The sequence below is a fragment of the Carassius auratus genome, chromosome 49 (genome assembly GCF_003368295.1).
Source record: "Carassius auratus strain Wakin chromosome 49, ASM336829v1, whole genome shotgun sequence".
NCBI classification, from domain to species: Eukaryota; Metazoa; Chordata; class Actinopteri; order Cypriniformes; family Cyprinidae; genus Carassius; species Carassius auratus.
The window spans coordinates 601,614-621,127 of NC_039291.1; the positions used below are offsets into that span (position 1 = coordinate 601,614).

At 35.8% G+C, this 19,514-nt stretch overlaps 1 protein-coding gene across 1 annotated transcript; it reads right to left on the bottom strand.

Annotated features, from left to right (window-relative positions):
* Nucleotides 1-477: 477 nt before the first annotated feature.
* Nucleotides 478-18,817, bottom strand: LOC113065994 (amyloid beta A4 precursor protein-binding family B member 1-interacting protein). Its single transcript, XM_026237542.1, has 14 exons — nucleotides 18,666-18,817; nucleotides 15,067-15,126; nucleotides 14,662-14,761; nucleotides 12,926-13,176; nucleotides 11,628-11,705; nucleotides 9,925-10,084; nucleotides 7,488-7,609; nucleotides 6,849-6,923; nucleotides 6,498-6,641; nucleotides 6,174-6,284; nucleotides 4,361-4,459; nucleotides 3,927-4,050; nucleotides 3,796-3,842; nucleotides 478-1,294 (listed from the first exon to the last, which is right to left on the bottom strand). The coding sequence occupies exons 2-14, from the start codon at nucleotides 15,124-15,126 to the stop codon at nucleotides 743-745; spliced, it is 1,923 nt and encodes a 640-aa protein (XP_026093327.1). The 5' UTR covers nucleotides 18,666-18,817; the 3' UTR covers nucleotides 478-742.
* Between the last annotated feature and the right edge of the window lie 697 nt (nucleotides 18,818-19,514).

A 19,514-nucleotide genomic window follows, 5' to 3' on the forward strand; every position in this document is an offset into this window, starting at 1 on the left:
AAATATCATTGATAGAAATCTTTTATGCTCACAAAGGCTGCATTTATTTAATCAAGAATACAGTAAAAACTGTTCAATTGTGAAATATTATTATGATTTAAAATAAATGTTTTGAATATATTTTAATTGTAATTTATTCCTGTGATGTATAAAGCTGAATTTTCAGCATCATTACTTCCAGTATTCAGTGACACATGATCTTTCAGAAACCATTTCTTCTTATTATTAATAATTGTGCTGGTTAATATTTTTATGGAAACCGTGATACATTTTATTTATTTATTAGAATTTCTTATGATGTATATATCTACAGTAGGTGGCGCTGTTGCAGAAGACTCCACCATTTGTGGAGCAGGAGGAGGCTGAGAGAGCCAGATACTCCACTAAACCTCCATCCATCCATTCATAATAATAACTGCATAAATCATCTCTTGTTCATCCCACTGTAAAAACACAACAATAAGGCATTCCAGAATGTTTAACAATTAACTTTTTCAAAACGTTATTTATTGACATTTCATTAACCATGATGATATAGCATATTTGTTGTAAATACAGTATATGATCAAATTAGTTGCAAAAGAACAAAATATTTACAAACCCTTTTGCTTCCTGAAGTAATACAAAACATTTTAAACAACCAGAGAATTAAAGAATCCTGTGTGTCCTAATGTCACACCATCGCGGTCAGTTCCTCAGTCCAACTATAAAAACATGTCAAGTAGCTCTATCTGTCTTCGAGTTATTGAGTACGCTTTTTCTGCATCGCTGTCATCAGTTCTGACATTAGGTTGCCACCTGATGGCGCCGCTAGTTGAGGTGTAGTCCTCTTCGGTGGAGGTGGAGCCACTTTTCTGATGGAGCCGGCAGGTTTGTTGGCAGCCGGTGCAGGAGCTGGTGGGGGAGGCGGGGGTGGAGGTGGTGGCGGTGCTCCACCTGAAGATGCAAAGTTTTGGGGAGCAGGAGGAGGTGGTGGAAGAGAGGCCATGGGGTCTGGAGGTGGTGGAGGGAGTGCTTCGCCCCCGCAAGAGGAAAAGAAAGGTGGCGGTGGAGGCAGGAAGTCAGGGGGCAGCTCTGAGTCTTCTGGAGGAGGTGGTGGAGGAGGAGGCAGGTCATCCATGGGTGGAGGTGGGAAGGAGGATTGTGGGAACTGAGGAGGAGGAGGAAACTTGTTGACTTTAGTTGTGCTGGGAGGAGCAGGAGGAGGAGGAGGCAACATGGGGTCAGGCGGTGGAGGAGGCAGGGTTTCCATCGATGGTGGAGGAGGTGGAAAAGATGTTTGGTTGCTAGAACCCTTCAAAAACAAACCAAAAATAACATTCAGATGAACTCCAAAAACATCAGAACAAGATTACAACAGCTCTGGAAGCACAGATAGCCTCGTGAAAAGGCAGTGTGTTTAATTATACTGAATGTGCACTCGCAGTGTGCTTCAAATCTTCAAAATGTATTGTATCTGTACTTGCAGAAAATAATATTAATGAAATAAAAGGTCACTTGGTTGGTAACTTTTGACGCTCTAGCGGTTAATAAACAGAACTGCTTGCGTCTTGCGGAAGAACATCGTAGCCGGAACTACTTCTCTCTGTTTATGTCTATGATACTGGGTTACTCCGCCGCGGTACCCCCGAAGCAATCTAAAATAGTCCGAATATAAACACTTATTATAGGTGCACCCTAGTGATTCAGGACAAGCTAAAAACACGGTTTGGAAAATTGATTTATGGTGTACTCGCTTATTATATACTTCACGAGTTCACCCTTACATCTAATCTGAAGGCAAATAGTAGGCATATTTTGGCGTGCTGTCCTGGGGGAGGGGTCCGGGCCCGGAGCATAGCCCGAACCTAAATAACTCCCCCTATCCCTAATTTGGGATAAATAGATTAGAAGTGAGGAGTTGGGGTGGAGGAGGGTTGCCGAAAAACTGTCGTGGGACAGTAGGTAGGAAGACTGGATATATATACGCTTGCATGCTATTTAAGATGATTAGCTAAACGAGATGCACCTGTGCCAAATTGGATGATTATCTGATCGTGCTTCTCCCGAACTTTGTTAATAAAACCACATATTTCTCTACATTTTGAACACAAACAAAGTTACAGACCGCAGCTCTGATTGGTTGTTTTTTACCGGGAGTGATGTATTTCTGCAAATGGCAATAGGACCACTGGGAGGAGCCAGAGGAGCTTGATTTTTTCACAGATTATCTGTCTCATATTCTACTATCAGGACATAATGACAGGTTTAACAAATATGTAAAAAAAAATATTTTTACATAAGTTACCTACTGCAGCTTTAAGATTCAAGTACTTTCATGACTGTATCTATAAAAGTGACTTTGTGAAAGTCAAATGAATCATTTGAATCCACTGAAGAGCTTAAAAGAAGTATACTTCTTTTATCTTGTCGACTAACATACTAAAGCACTCGATTCAATTTGAACCGTGGCGTTAATATATTTTGAATGTACTATATGGCAACTTCATTACAAATGAGTAATTATAAATATATTTAAATACGTGGCATACAAGTTTCAGTATGAAGTATATTTTGGTTTACCATATTTTAAAGACAATAGAAATAAAATAATACTAAACTCAAGTCCCACTTAAGCGCATCAAAACAGCACTCGGAAGTATAGTAATTGCATTTAATATACATTTAAAGCTGCAGTAGGTAACTTTTGTAAAAATGTATTTTTTACATATTTGTTAAACCTGTCATTATGTCCTGACAGTAAAATATGAGACAGATAATCTGTGAAAATATCAAGCTCCTCTGGCTCCTCCCAGTGGTCCTATTGCCATTTGCAGAAAGTCATGCGCTCCCGGTAAAAAACAACCAATCAGATCTGCGGTCCGTAACTTTGTTTGTGTTCAAAATGTAGAAAAATTTATATAATAAGCGAGTACACCATGAATTCATTTTCCAAACCGTGTTTTTGGCTTGTCCTGAATCACTAGGGTGCACCTATAATAAGTGTTTATATTCGGACTATATTAGATTGCTTCGGGGATACCGCGGCAGAGTAACCCAGTACCTTTGTGATTCTTCATAGACATAAACAGAGAGAAGTAGCTCCGGCTACAATGTTCTTCTGCAAGACGCAAGCAGTTCTGTTCATTAACCGCTAGAGCGTCAAAAGTTCCCTAACGCAGCTTTAAACTATAACACAACTGTATATATATAGTACTCCTTTTAAAAATATGATAAATTGTAATTCCTTTTCACCAGGCTATATTAGATTTTCTGAAGAAGAGTGCACAGACTGCCTAAAGTTGCAAAGGTTATTGCTACTGTAGGGTTTTGTGTGTGGTTGTGGGTGTAATGTTATAATATGTGGCTGATAGAATGTTACATGATATTAGTTGTTTGGTGGGGTGTTCTGGGTAGCTTTCATAAGTTTCTCAGCGATTTCTACATTGTTGTGGATGTACACTAGGACACTTCTAGGTGGTTGCTGTGGCTTTTTGCATATTGTTTTGAGGTAGGAAGGGTGTACTGGATCGTTGCAACGGTGTTGCAAGATCACTTGACTTGGTGGCTGCAACAGTGATCTAGTTTGTTTTAATGTGTTGCTTATATTGATGCCGGGCCATTGCTATGTGGTTATTACAGTGTTATGGGTTTTTATTTTCACTTCTTTTTTTTTTGACAGGTGAAACAATTATTTGATTATTCAGAAAATAGCAAATTTGTCCTCAACAGCCCATGCAATTTGAAAACACTACTAATAAGGTTATGCTTAACCATGTACTCCATTACTAAGACAGCTGATTGATTGAGAAGTACCTTGGTCTCCACGGCAGGCTGAGGAGCGTGTCCGTTTGCAGCTTTGGCTGAAAGATAAACACACACTTTACCAAATGTCCTTCAAATCATTTAGCACGTTAATATAAAGTATAAAGATATCGAGCCTCTACCTTTAGGTGTAGGGGAGGGTGTGGATGGGCTGGAGGAGGCCTGGATAGTGCGGTTAGCCCAGGTCGCAGAGCCTGCAGCCTTCCTCACAGCTGCCTTGTGGTTGTCATATAACTGCTTACCATACTATGAAGGAAACCATGACAAAACAAGACCTTTAACTAAGGTCAAAGAACTTAAAGGTCTCAGGGGGGTTTCCCAAAAAATATATTTTGTCATTCTTGCTCGCCTTCAAGTTGTTCCAAACCAGAATGAGTTTCTTTCTTCCCCTGACTACAAAAGAATAGTTGCTCATAGCTTTTTTTTTCATACTATAGAAGTCAACTGTTTGGTTACCAACATTCTTCAAAATATATTCTTTCGTGGTTAAGAAACTCTTACAGTTATGGAAATCTTCGAGGGTGAGGAAATTGACTGTGTTTTGGTTTGCGCTCACCTTTGCAATCCGTATCCCAGTCACCCACAGAGTCATGATCCACTCGTCATCACAGCACAGAAACTTGATGTATTGTGATTCCTTTTGAATCTGAGGATGCTGCAAAACAGATCACAGAAAAAAAAGAAAGAAAGTAAAACATCAACCACTATGTTCAATGACATAAACATTTGAGAAGTCCAAGATATGTATTAACACTTTATTTGGTTTTATTCCCTATCTATTATGTTGCATGTAATTCCCTGATGATCTTTGGAACCACTTAGTATTTTTTGATCTAGTCTCACTGTAAATTTGAATGAAAATGCTTTGTTGTTTTGTTTTTCTCTTAGGTTGGGTAACAACTTACTAAGGTTAATCAAAGTTGCTCATATTAGTCTTTCTCCAAATAGATAGTTTGATGTTATTGAGCTGCAGTTTCAAAGCAAAGACAGCAGATGGCACACTAAAATCACATTTTCATTGCCAGCTCCACTCTAATGCAACACTACGTATTGCTGAAAGGGACCGAGACAATGGACTTCATTAATTGGAATTATTTTATAAATTGTGTAAAAATGCATGTCCTTTTTCTATTGGAGTGTAGTTTTGAGTTGCAAGGTTTATCTTTAATCGTATTTAATTTATTGCATTTTATTTCTCAGTTGCTTGACTAACATAAAACACAGATGATCCTAAATTAGACAAAGCATGAAACCCCCTTGGAAAATATTACAAATCAGTTTGATGATTTGTGATGCTTTCTTAGCAACAGTTTAGCATGTCAGTGGACCTGGTTTTGTTGTAATCATATGTTATGTAAGATCTTTTGTCTGCTGTGGATTAATGTCGGTAAAATATTTATTCAATAGTGAAGTTATTATTACGTTGTACAGCAAGAATCTTCAGCCAGTGATATTCTCTCCATGCCTCGTTTTAAATTAGTAGAACCATAACATAATATTCACACAGAAAATGTAGCATTGTAGACTGAAGAAAAAAAAAAAAGAAGTTTTTAGGTATTTTTAATTGTCTGCAAAGACTTCAGTTACAGACAGGCTCTATAAAACAACATGGTCTAAATACACACACACACAAAACAAGAAGTTTTGAACTTTCATTAATTGTGGTAGTCCAACAGGACTCAACTGATCATTTTCTTTTTTCAAAAAAAATAAATAATAATAATAATAAAATATTAATATTAATAATATATATATATATATATATATATATATATATATATATATATATATATATATAAGTAAAATTAAATTTCATTTTGGGATGTGGTTTGGTCCAGTTGAGCATTTTGAAGGGTTGCAGTAAGGTCATCTTGGTCATACCATTGCACCACTCCTTTTACCCACTTAAGTAAGACGCAAGTATATCTTTATATGGAACTGCATAGTTCTGTTCTCTTAAAGTATGGTTTAAGTATAATGCTGAATGTGCTAAACTAAACTAAAATAAACTTTAATGTATTTAAATTTGTATGCTGTATGACATTTAAATATATTTGTCAATACATATAAACCATATTGTCGTATTTTAGTTTAAACATTAAATTTAACATCAAATGACACTGCAGTTAGATCTATAGATCTAGATGTATATAGATTTAGATTTATTGTCACTTTACATGTGCTTTAGTATATTAGTCAACACATGAAAATAAGTGTACTTTAAAGCACAACAAAAGAATGTGTACTCTCATTAGGTATCTTATTTCATTAATATTTTATCTGCAAGCACAGATTTTATATATATTACAAATCCACATTCAATTCAAAGAAGTGTGCTTCTTTTTGACAAGGGTGGGGTGAAATCGTACCTTAAGGATGAAGCAGTGGTCTGTTGGTGCTTTGTATTTGATTCTGTATTCTTTGCAGTAATAGACGTTCACATTGTCAAACTGCACCAAGCACACAAGATCCCGTGAAGCCTGATGAAGACGAAGTCAAACCCATTACTCACCAAAAAAAAAAAAAAAAAAAAAAAAAAGAAAAAAATAGTTGCTTGTCCTTTTCACAAAGTGAGTTATTATGTAGGTCTGTACAGCAACCTTATATAAATTGAGCTTAATGAGTGAGGATTTGTCTGAACTTCATGTCAAAATACACTGTATCTGTTTTCTGTCCGGATTGCTTGAGCTGACCTTTGTCTTGCCTTTGGGTGAGTAATAGAGTCCAGAGGCCCGCAGCAGGAAGTAGCGCTGTTTCCAGGATTTCTTACCATCCTCCTTCAGATACAGAACACCCTCCAGGTCAGGCACAATGACGGAGGCTCCACAGAAGTTCTCCTACAAAAATACAGAACCAGATCTTCGCTTACACTCATGTCATTATACAATTCTGCAGAACACACACTGGAATGGACATGAGTTGGGTCAGACTTCTTTAGACCTCCATTACTTGATCAAGAGGGTTCCATTATGATGTTTAATATGACACCATTACATTCATTTTGATGAATGTCTTCATTATATCAAAGTTAAAGCCATACTCACCTCCAGAAGTTGTTCTTTGTCTTTTTCTTTCATGTCCTTTAGAGATTGCTTCTCCTTTTTCCACATGTAAAAATTCTGTAAAAGAAACCCACATTGACTTCATCTAGCATTCAGACAATTTTCAGGAATTAATTGTCAAGTATTCTCGTTTGTCGCGAGGCTACTTTTAATACAGTTCCTTCTACACAAATGGACACTTCTACCATTAGAGAAAACTCTCAGTTTGCTGAGATTAACTGTTTTTCCAATTTCTGTTCCATTTCCACGGGAAATAGAGAAGTTAGCGAATCGTTTTAGTGTTAGAAATGTCACAGTTCTTACAAGCAGAGGAAATAATCTAAGGGAAAAAAATATCTAATATTATTTATCAGTCACACTTTAGTTTGGGGATCAATTCTCACTGTTAACTACACCCTTTTCCTTACTCCAAATTTGCAGTTTATTCAGAGTTAGTAAAGTAGTAGTTAAGTTTAGGGATGGGATAATAAGGCATTAATATGTGTTAATGAGCCGCCAATGTGCTAGTAATAAGCATTTTGTTTATAGTGAGAACTGGTCCTTAAAAAAAAAAGTGCTAGCTATTTATTAATAATTCAATTTGTATCATCAAGAAGGACAAATAACTGTTCAAACACTTGCCTGAGGGTTTCTGAACACTTCATACTTGTCTTTTTTCTCCTGAAAAATCACTTTGTTTTCGGTGTCCCTTGTCCATGTAGAAAGAGGCTCCACTATGTTCTCATGGTCCTCGAACCCTCGTTCTGTGGAAAGTTCAAAATCAATTCAAATATCATCAGTTTTGTCCGTACCAAATAGCTAAATAGCGATAATTGATACTGCCCCCATGCTCAGGTTGGGTAAAGATTCATTTGACACGCACTTTTATCCACAGCAACTTAAAACATTACAATAAATACATTCATAAACCATGATCTCGCTACAAGCATGGATGGTAAAGAATGTTAACTGTAATTGTGCATACATGCACGCACACACGCACACACACACACACACACAGATATCTTTTTTGCTGATTTGCTGAATTTCCCTATTCAGATTGACAGGATAGGTCTTGGCTGCCTGAAATAGCTGCCCGGATGTGCTGTAAAATGAACAGACTAATAAGCCTGAAAGTAAACAGCAAACTCAAATATAGGGCAGGGCAGAACTTCCTCTGAAAGTAACTGATGCAAGCTGTTTTCTTTTTAAACTGTTAACATGACTTTAGCTTGTTTATTGGATTGAAGCTGAAAGATCCCTTGAAAGTATTAACAGAAATAAATGAATAGCAAATACATACTAAAAGAGCTTTTTTTAAATAATTATGGAAAATAACTTCAGAAATAACACTTTAGATTAGGGAGCGATAACTAGCTGCTTATTGGCTGTTTATTAGCACTTATAAAGCGCATATTAATTCCTTATTATGCACAAACATATTCTAGATCCCTTAACCTTACTCAAAACCTAAACATAACTACTACAAACAACTACTTCACTATCAATAAGGTCTGATGTTTGGTGTGGTTACTGGAATTAAACTGATGGTGTGAGTCTGCTTCACAGGCAATAAAGGGAAGCTATATTTCCCTGAGTATATGTGTGATTTACTGTGTGCGATGAGAGCACACTAATAGATAATAGATAATAGAGTGATGGACTGTATACATATACTGTATGTGGACAGCAAGAAACAGAAATGGAGCATGCAAATATACTGTGTCTGTGTGTCAGAGGTGTTTAGATGTTCCCTCATCAGACCTTTTCCCTCATGATTATAAGTCACTCAGCACTCATCATGCGAGAATGATGCTTCTCTAAAAATAACCTGGGTGTTACAAAGGTCTTTAACAGTAAAACCTTGTCTCTGTTTCTAACCCTGGTGAGTTCCTGTACATTGTGTACTTTTGCCAACATTGCACTGACGGCTCATTTTCAGTGAGAGATGCCAGTAAAAGAGACGGATACTTTTGACAACAAAGTGGTCAAGTGCCAACTGTTAAACTATAATAGTTGGTTTCCACCATTCCATGTGTTCTTTTATCTTGTGATAATGTACATTACCTGTAGGTGCACTTAAGTGGCATTTTTTTATTTATTTCATTATTAAAACACTTCTCCGTTTTTGTTTTTAAATAAACGTTAAGATTTGGAGTACATCACAAGCGTGCATTCTATACAATTATGTGCACTTCTTTTTCTCTAGAAATGACAACAAATGCAATGATAAGATAAATCGAGTCTATTCATCTCAAATTTGGCAGTCAGAAAGCAAACCTCTGGTAATGGCTGTAGATGAAGCCTCACAGCAGACGGAAAAACAAAGAGAAATTGGAGATTTCAATCTCAATGACTGTATTTCCTCATGATAAGGAGGCTGAGTGACGGTGTCTGGGGCAGTAAATTAAACCCAACTGTCGTCTGTTGTATGATACTGAATGTGTATAGTGGTAGGTCAGCTCTACTCTGTGAAGCCTGTCCTCCAAACAAAAAACGACCATATAGGTCGTTTGTGCAAGCACCTTATTACGACCTATATTTACGTTTTAAAGTTAAGCGCCCTCTAGCAGGCGTAAAAATAATGACAGTATCGCGTTGGGTCTGTCTTCATGAAATGACATATAACTTCATTACCAATCAAAACGCACATTCATTTAAATGCAATGTGTGGACTTTTTACACCAATCTCACAGTAATTCGTACATATTTTACTAGGTGGCTTATTCGTTCGAATTACCACACCTAACCTAACCCCTAAACCTAACCCTCACAGAAATCATGCTAAATTATGAAATAATGAGCATATACATTTTCGTGCACGTCTGTTCCTTGGGATCGAACCCATGATAGTATGATTACATATCAAGGTATAACACAATAATCTACCAACTGAGCTACATGAAACGCAAATCAGAGTGCAAATAAAAGAGTAAAAACATTAATATGAAAACGACCTTATGCCGATAGGGGCGCAATTGTAGTATACGCTCTGATGGGTCGTATTTCAGGGATTTGGACAAATGACAAATGTTGGTATAGCTGATGACAACTGAATGTGTTCATGAATGATACTCACCAGTCTGTAAGTCAGGGTTGGTCTCGCACACGGACCAATCCACATTGCAGTCACAGTGGGTCTTCTCAAACAGGTTGTCTATCACATCTCTGACTGTTTGTCTCTCATCCACCATCAGAGTCTTTGAGCTGCCATCCGTAATCTCCACTTTTACAACCAGCTATCACAACAAACCATAAAGAGCAATGTTGAACTCACATTTGTGTTAGTTTGTGGTGATTGGCATCTGCTTTTCATGGAATTATGGCATAGTTTATTGACATCTGTGCAACAAAATCTTTGCATGCGCAAAAGACTGTAAAACAAAAACTGATCTGATGCTTTACATGTTGGTCAGATGGTTTCATCCCGTTTAAGGAGTGATTCTTGGCCGGAATATTCTGCAAAGCGGACCAAATGGAACTTCTTGCTAAAAAAAAACTAGTTGAAATATACATAGTTTAAGGAGCCTGATGGGAACACCAGCGTAAGCACATGCTGGTCTTTTCAACCAGGTCTATGCACAGATGTTTGGAAGACAGAGATATACATTTCTTACAGAAGGATACATTTTCTGTGAAACAGATGGGAAGGATAAATGACATTAAATTAAGGGAACTACAGGCTCTGCAATGGTATGTGGATTGCACAGGGACATCCCTGAATATCAACAATCATGCTAAAAGTGTAGCTTAGCGCATTCAAAACTGTCTCATTTGATTGTATTCATGGTTTGTACAGACCACATTGTTCAATTATAGTTACAACATTAAATCTGTTCTTGCTGTGATCACTGTTACAAAATATATTGTACACTGTTGGTGAACCACTTTGAGTAGCCAACTTTAGATCACTAGAGACATTAAGTGTGGGTCATGTAACCTATAACCAGACTAATTCAATCAGACTGTTGATCCCCACTGCAGACTGAGCCAAGATGCCCTTATTATTGTAACCAATTATTGCACAAAGCTTGCTCTTTTATTGCTCAAGATTTTTCATCTAATATTCTTTATGAGACCCAGAGTTCACATAGCTATAGTAAGTCCAATTCAAGACAGAGACCTGAAGATGGTTGTGTCTAATTCAAGAAAGAAAGCTGCAAAGTGTTGAGTGCAAGTCAACAAAGACCTGAAAAGTATTGAGTCAGAGACAAGCCAGAAGCATGAAAAGAGTTAAGTCAAGAAGATGGTTAAATCCAAGTTTACACTGAGACCTCTGAGTCCGATTCAAGACTGACATAGAAAGAGGGTTGAGTCTGAGTCAAGGCCGAGAACAGAAGAGTGTTGAGTGTGAGTAAATACAGAGACCTGAGAAGAGTTGAAACCAAGTTAACGGAGAACTGAAGAAAGTAGAGTCCAAGTCAAGAAGATGGATCTTAGGAGAAACATCTAAGAAGTAGCTGATATCAGTTCAAGAGCCAAGGTTACTAAACAGGTCAAATTAGTGTGAAAATGCAATCTCATAAACGCTGATGGGAGTAGAAAGGTCTGTGGCTGATCTAACAACAATGCATGAATTAAAGATCACAGATGCAGGAGCAGCACAAGACATGCTTATAGGGCATTAAATAATGGTACAAATACCAGTAAATTGACTAATGAAAATTAGATGTAAAAATGTTGCATACTTTATTTAAATATTCTCCTCCCATAAATGTTATGTCTGAAAGGGAGACTTCGAAAAAAACATATACAATAAGGTCAGCCGCAAAAATCTCTCACCTTTTTTACTTTGGCCTCCTTTAGCTTCTCCAAAGCAAGCTTGATTTTATCTGCTTTGACCTGTTCCTCTAGTTCATCCTGAGGGAAACAAAACTATCATTACCTAACAAATATAACAATACAAATCAGTCATTGTTGGAGTGATCTGAACTTAATTGTGGTTTCATGGGGTCAATGTGACGTTAAAATGCACGGTTTTAATTTGACTCTCCACAGTCTAAAAATGACAAGAGTAAGACGGGATTGTGTTGTGTAGTTGTGTAGTTTTAGAGAGTCCTAACTGAAATAGAACCTCATACTTTATGTGGCTCATTTTGAATGCTCCATGCAGCTCCGTAGTTTGTACAGAGTAGAGGTAACGTTAGCATGATGCTAAGCTAGTATTGTGATTAATTGGCATTAAATAAATACAAATATTTTCACACATGTACAATAGTCTATCCTACAACATCGCCAGGCAGGGTCAGTTAGGCTGCCCAACTTGTTGAACAGCCTTCATACCACAAGTGGGCTACATATTTAATTGTTTAATGTGATTGCTAAGTTGGCATCTCACTTAACGTTTTGAAACAGAGCTGATCTACATTATAAAACCACCCGGACATCTCCTGTTGTAGATTCCACAAAGCACTGGGCTACATATAATATATATATATATATATATATATATATATATATATATATATATATATATATATATATATATATATATATATATATATATATAGTGGGGCGAAAGTTTGGGCACCCCTTGCAGAATCTGTGAAAATATGCATTAAGAGCTGGGGGGTGAACACGATGAAAATGGCCAAATTTGTCTTATTTTGTTGAATTTTTTTTTTTTTTTTTTTTTCATTTTGTTTTTTGAAAATTACTCGAATTTTAAAAAATTCTGCAAAGGGTGCCCAAACTTTTGAGCCCCACTGTGTATATATATATATATATATATATATATATATATATATATATATATATATATATATATATATATATATATATATATATATATATATTATCCGGCTGAGCTAACATTGCAATCATGAGGATAATTACATTTTATGATTAGGCTTTTTTACATGCTAGAAATGTAGAAATGGATACTCTGGACATTCATAAGGTTCATACTTCATAAAGTTATTGCAGTTTTACAGTGTTGGCTGCACTTAAATTCCATTTTATCCACTCACATCTGTTGTTTGGCCTGGCTGTTTTAAAATAAACCCTCTAACCTTCAACTAAGGATGTGTTAACCACATGAGGCCTGTGTGTGTGTGTGGACCATTCAGAATGCTACTTACTTTTGAGGGTTTGGAGGCGGGTGGTGGAGGTGGAGCTGCAATGGAGTTGGAGAAAGTTGCATGTCTTGAGGTGTCATTTGATGCTGGGAGGCTGAAATTACTCTGAGGCTGTGAGGGTATTGGGGCAACTGGAGCTGACCCTTTCGATGTATCTTTTTCTGTGGCAAACTTTTCCTCAGTGGCACTGATATCTGCCACCAGGTCAGCCATCAAGGCATCCAAGTCATTGTCCTCCAGATTATGCAGGGATGCTTTATTGAAACACAGGATCACAATGTGGAGAGAGAGAGAGAGAGAAAAACTCAATTTGTTGACAACCTACGAAGCACCCACATGTCATGTGGTGTGTGTGTGTGTGGGGGGGGGGTGACTAAATATCACAACCTGACCTCATTACAAGACCTAAATTTTTGGTGTGCTTTATCATATGATTTTGTAAAACATTATACAAAACATAAGATTTATATAAAAAAAGAAAAGTCATAATAATAAGCAAGAAGGTCCACCCCAACCCCATCATTGGGACATAAGTAAATCATACGAAAATGTACAAATGAGATGCAAATTATGAACATACCTCCAATCCTACGAGCAAAGAGTTATTTATTGTAGCTTACCCTAAAACACAGCATTATTTCTACAGCATTGCAACAAGTTGAATAGTCAGCTGCTTCACCATTATAATTTACAGACTAATTTAATATAATAAATTCTAGTACAATCACTGACTTTTGATGTCTTTACTGAAATGTATGCAAATAAATAAATAAATAAATGTGCTGTCAAAATTAGCGTTAATGCATACAATTCATTTTTACAGTATAGTGCGATAAAATATTTTATGCAATTAACGCAGTTGGCAAGCCTACACAGCTGTTGCTTCTGTCTATTTTTTCTTGATAAGAACTGTTTATTTAGGCATTTCTATGACCACATCAAATGGGAGACTTTCGGACGCACACTACAACTTCTCAGATGAGATGTTCTCAGCCCATATTAGAGTTGGCAACCGTTCTATATAGCCTAATATGGAATCGTTCTGTATTTAAGGTATATGCGTATGACTACCTAGACCATATGAATCACAAACTCTAAACTCAGAATAAATCCTTCTTTTTGGACAAGTGTTTGACTTCTGAATTCTCTGACTTCACAGCGAGCGGGAATCGAAAAAAACGGCACTTCCCTTCACCGTTCGTGTTTTGACTTCAGCATAGCTGAACCCATAATATGAAGCTGGATATGTGCAATGCTAACATTCAAAAGCATCAGTTTTCAAACTGCATAACATATTTATATTGTTTGAAGTCATAACATGATAATCGTCAAGTAATTGTGCGAAAATTACACTTTATGAATCATTTGTATTTATTTAGAGACTCAATTTCCTAGAGACATCAGAACTTAAATTATTAAAAACATACTGTATTTAGGTTGTTTCTACGTTGATTTGGAGAATGATTTTTTTTTTTATTTTATCTTAACATAGCATACCTTCATAGCTGATGTATGCTATTCAGGCTTTGATTTCAGACACATTGTAGAGAAACATTCTTCACTTTAAACAACTGTGCATCTTTGGACCACCCTCAAACATAATTGCAAGCAATTTAATAGTTACTTAATCTCTAATTTCCTTCAAAAGCAACACTTCATGAATCGAGCCTTTTAGTTGAAATAATTTGGTAAAAAAACAGACACTGGTGAAAAAAAAAATTAGGATGAAATATTGCTACCATTGAAATCTGTAAAACCAACGGAAAAATTCATTTCCTGAGGGCCAGGAATGGTGGAAGGCTTAGGCAAAGGCGCAGACTCTGCTTCTTCTCCCAAACTCTGTAAAATGACAGAACAAACAGCAAATGAACTATCATCTTAAAAATATTCAGTTGCATATATTACATATATTATTCTTAATATGTGTGCTTACTGCTTTTGTTTCATATTTTGTGCTCATACTGTTTGCAACTGACTTACAATATACCATTGCTAATTTATAATTTATATCACCACACACAATTTTAAATATACCTATTTATGAAGCTATTTCATATCTTTTTACATAAAAGCACAAAAAGGCATAAATTGCACTGATAAGCCAGGTTTTGATATGATATGAGACACACCCACAGGAAACATACCTGCGTTAGGAGATCCATCTCCTGCAGCATGTCGCTGAACATAGCATCAATGTCATCCATCTGCAACAGGAAAGGTGGAAGATGAGAATTTACATATTTAGAACAAGTCATGCTACAGGATTGAGAAAAACTCTGCTTAAAGACTGTAAATAATGTAAGTGCAGCACGGAAAACACAGAAAACAAAGAACTTCAGATGTGGACACAAGTTGTAACAAATTTATTCTAATAAATAAATGTATGCAATATTTTCTACAATAATGGATTCTGTTTGGCCAATTGCAACATTGATAAGTCAAATATTTGCTAAGACTTTGCCACATGTATAGTTATACCAGTTAATTATGCATAATTACAAGTAACCCTAAATCAATCTTTTCATGTCACTATAAGCATTCTCTCATTGTGTATCAGTGGAGATTAGAAAAGCTGATTGCCATTGTTTTGTGACTCCACATGTTAATACGACTACTGCTTATGATGGACAGTGTTAATTTTATCATGTATCTTTGTAAACTTGTGTTTATTTTGCAATAAAGACTGGTCAGCTGTACTTATGGTCCTAATCTAATCAATAAATCAAAATATCTTAGACTGAATTTTAAACATGAAAACAAAAGTATCAATGATGCTAACTTCAAATATAAGACAAATTAAAATTCTGCTGTAAAGAAGGTCTAAAAATACAATAGTGTCATTAGTCAGCTCAAGTCAGGTTAGTGTTTATTCGGTTCAGTTCAATAACTTTCATCAATTGTGAAGCAAGTTCAGTTCAGCTGTAATTTGTTTAATACAATTTTTTTGTCTTATTTATTTTTTCCCACTGATGTTGTCATCTGCATAATCGGGCAGCTTTTGTAACTGCTGTGCAGAATTGGTCAATTTGATGGTGCGATTTTTGATTACAGCAATGTGTTGTGTTTATGTTTGTTATTAATATAAAGCAGAGTTCCTGTGCACAAGTTAAAAAAAAAAAAAAAAAAAAAGAAAAACCTTACCCCACAGCTAAACTTTGCACAATATCCATACAGAAGCTAGAGATAGAAGCGTGGCTTGCATAACTCATTCTTTGTCAAGACATGAATAATCTTGTCCATGAATGCTCAGTACTGCCTGAGTGTACAATATTACAGAAAGTATGAATTGCATGCAAATTAATTTGTTGTTTGTCTCTTTCTGTTATAAATTTATAAATCAATTTGTGTTCAAGAAGATATATAAGCAAGTTTAAGGTCTGTTAACGGTCTTCACTTCTGATTATTATAGAAGACAAACAATGTCTGTAAATTTTGGACCAAAATACCCAACTGTGGCCTACTTCCTCCTTTTTCTCCCACATTCAGCAATTCATTTGTGCTACCATTTTGAATTAATGCATGTTATCACTTTTTAAACATCAACGTCTGGCTGGTATCGCATGGTTTGTGCCACAGAGATGAATGATTCCTTTAAATCATGTAACTTACTGAGAAGAAGCATACTTTGAGTAAAATGAGCAAAACTCCAACAAAAACATGTTCAGCTGATATTATGTCAGACTAAACTGGTGGAGTCTGAACCACCAGCACCTGTGAGTAAAACAATGCTCTAGTATAATGAAGCACTGCCGTGCAACCAGTAAGAGAGCAGTGCAGCTACACATGGGGAAGTGGTTACAGCGACTTCCCCTCACAAGATGTTGAAAGCATCAAAGTTTCCAACAGGAAACAGATGACACTCACTATCTCTCTGCAACTATCACAACGCGCTGTCTTTTTCCAATCAACTGACAAGAATATGCATCAATATATTATACACATTAAAATATAAGCAAATGTCGTAGATTTATGCTACATTGATTTGATATACAAAATACAGCAATAACTGAAAACATGCAATTGCTTAGCATTAGTCATGTTGAAATCTTGTGTCAGAGTAAGTGTTTGGTTTGGTGATACGGTCAGAAATTCTAGCTGTCAATTTTCAGGTACATTTTCTGCTTTAAGAAAATTCTTTCATTTCGTTAAGTGTTATGGTAACTATAATATTCCATAGCAGGGGAGCAGGGGCATCTGTGCAGAATTTTAAGTCTGGAAAGCTCAGTGATTCCATTTGTTTTAAAATTGCTTTGAATTGAATATCAAGGACATTAATTAGTTATACTGCAATAAAAGTGGTCTTACCTTGCAGGCTATCTTTAACAAAGTCCTGAATTTTGTTCATGGATATATTTAATTTCATTAAGTGCTCTTTAAAAAGTAAATGTCTGATATAAATGTGTTTGACCCATGTACAACAAGCTTACTGTGAGACCCTTGTGAAAAAGTAGTACACGCATATATTACATAGCATATAGCATAGCCCATCTCTCTTTGACAAGCTGGTCAATACATGTAACAATTCATAATCTGTACATAATGAAAATACAAATTTAGTCACAGTATATGACTAAATTTACTTTGGAGTTCAAATACCTACCTTAAATGCAATAGTAATAGTGATGCTTGCCTTAGCAAACACTATCAATAAGAGTTTCTGAACAATTTCTAATTCCTAAACAAACAGACTAGTAACACTATTTTAAGGATCAATTCACACTACAAACTAGTTGCTTTTTAGCATGTATATTATAGCATATATTGTATATATATACATATTTTAGATCCCATTATCATACCCCATACCTACACTTAACAACTACCTTGATAACTATTGATAAGAAGCAAATTAGCAGTTTATTGAGTTTAGAAGGTTTCCTATTCTAGGTTTACCAACTATGTTGACTTTTAAATGTCATTTTAAAGGATGCAGTTGGCATTTGTTAGCATTTGCCACAGAATTAACTGTTAATTTAAAACATACAAAAACCTATAAACAAATATATATTTTGCAACATTCCATGACTCAGGAACTGTGTATAAAAATAACTTCGCTCATTTTCACAGTTCTCTGAGTAGCCTATAACTATAATGTTGTCGCAGTAATGCTTTTTAAAATCACGGAGATGCTATCATTCCTTAGTAGATATTTAAGTCAGAGGAAAACAGTCATTACAGACCAGGACAGACTGTTTTTTTTTGGGGTAACCTGTTTGTTTCTTCATCAAACTGACTGTTTTAGTTCAGCTGGTGTGCCGTTCTGTGATTCCTGTCACAATGCTTGTGTACTATATCTGTTATGCTTGAAACACTAAACCTCTTCATCATAAGTTGAAAAAAAAAGTAGTCAGTAGTTTGAGATACGTTCTACAGTGCCTTCAGCCCAGTTTAAACAAAATTGTTCCCAAATCAAATCTGCTCATGTCATATTTATGTCTGGACCATAAACTATAATCAAATATTCTGACTCACATCATCAGTACGGCATAGAGGTACAGATACAGCATCCTGGTATAGCATTTTAACTCCTTTATTTTTTTTTTCTTTCATAAAAAACAATCAGTAAAGTCATTAAAATGACTTATTTATTCTTCAGAACTAGACTAGTTTTAGGCACTAGAGACACTACAAAATCATCTTGTTACTTGATTATTTTCAGCTGTAACAAGTATTTGAACAAAACAGACAACACACTGAACCTAGTCCTGGAAAAATGATTTGTCTTCAGAAAAATATCACTTACCTTTGTTTATCTGGCAGCTTTACTGACTAGGTGATGGGGTCATAAGTACGTTTTCTGTAAAATGCCTCTCTTTCCTGTTTAACGGTGGACACCACCCAACAACTTGCAGCAGGGTGCTGAGCTGTAGCTCTTGTGTGTTAGTCACTGACGCTTCACTTACTTCCTGTCTGACACGGAAGTTCAGGTCTAAACCTGTTTCTGCATTCCATCTGATGCTGATAAGCAGTGGCACACAAGTGCGCAGCTGAGATTATGTATGAAACAAGCCAACCAGAGCTAGTTTATTATTTATCTTAAGATTACATATTGGTCAATGATTGATAAGCATTTCTCTCTGTTAATGATTAATGCCTAAGATTTATCCAGTCATACAAACCTTTTTTTACTTGAGGAATTTTACTTGAGGGCTAAAAAGTTCTCTATAGATTTTGCTTGTGTTCAAGTTAGTCACAGATTTGTGAAAACTTCTTGGTCTTAAAACAACTTTTTAAATGCTGTGCTTTTTTTTTGTGTGCTATCGACAAGAGACAATTTAGCCTTTTTTTGATTACTTAAGATTTGCATTAACAGAGTTTGGGATACAGTCTCAGGATATCGTGCCAGAATTGAACAACACTCATATATTCAACATTCACAGATTGAAATTATTTTTTGCAGCGTGGAGGACTAAAGGCATATGTTTGGACATTAGATTAGGTTTTCATTCTTTCCAAACAAGAAGGGAAATAGCATTGGAAAGAAGCTTTAACTTTGTTAACTTTTAGGAATTTACTAGTGTCTGCTCTAAACTAAAAAAATAAAGGTTTCAAATGGTTAATTTTTGGTTCTCTGAAGAACCTTTCAGTGAAC

Coding starts and splice junctions, on each gene's coding strand:
- LOC113065994 (XM_026237542.1), bottom strand. CDS start 15,126: ATGGATGACATTGATGCTATGTTCAGCGACATGCTGCAGGAGATGGAT. Junction 13,177..14,661: donor TGGTTTTACAGATTTCAATG/GTAGCAATATTT, acceptor GTTTCAATAAAG/CATCCCTGCATAATCTGGAG. Junction 3,843..3,926: donor ACCCTCCCCTACACCTAAAG/GTAGAGGCTCGA, acceptor TTTATCTTTCAG/CCAAAGCTGCAAACGGACAC.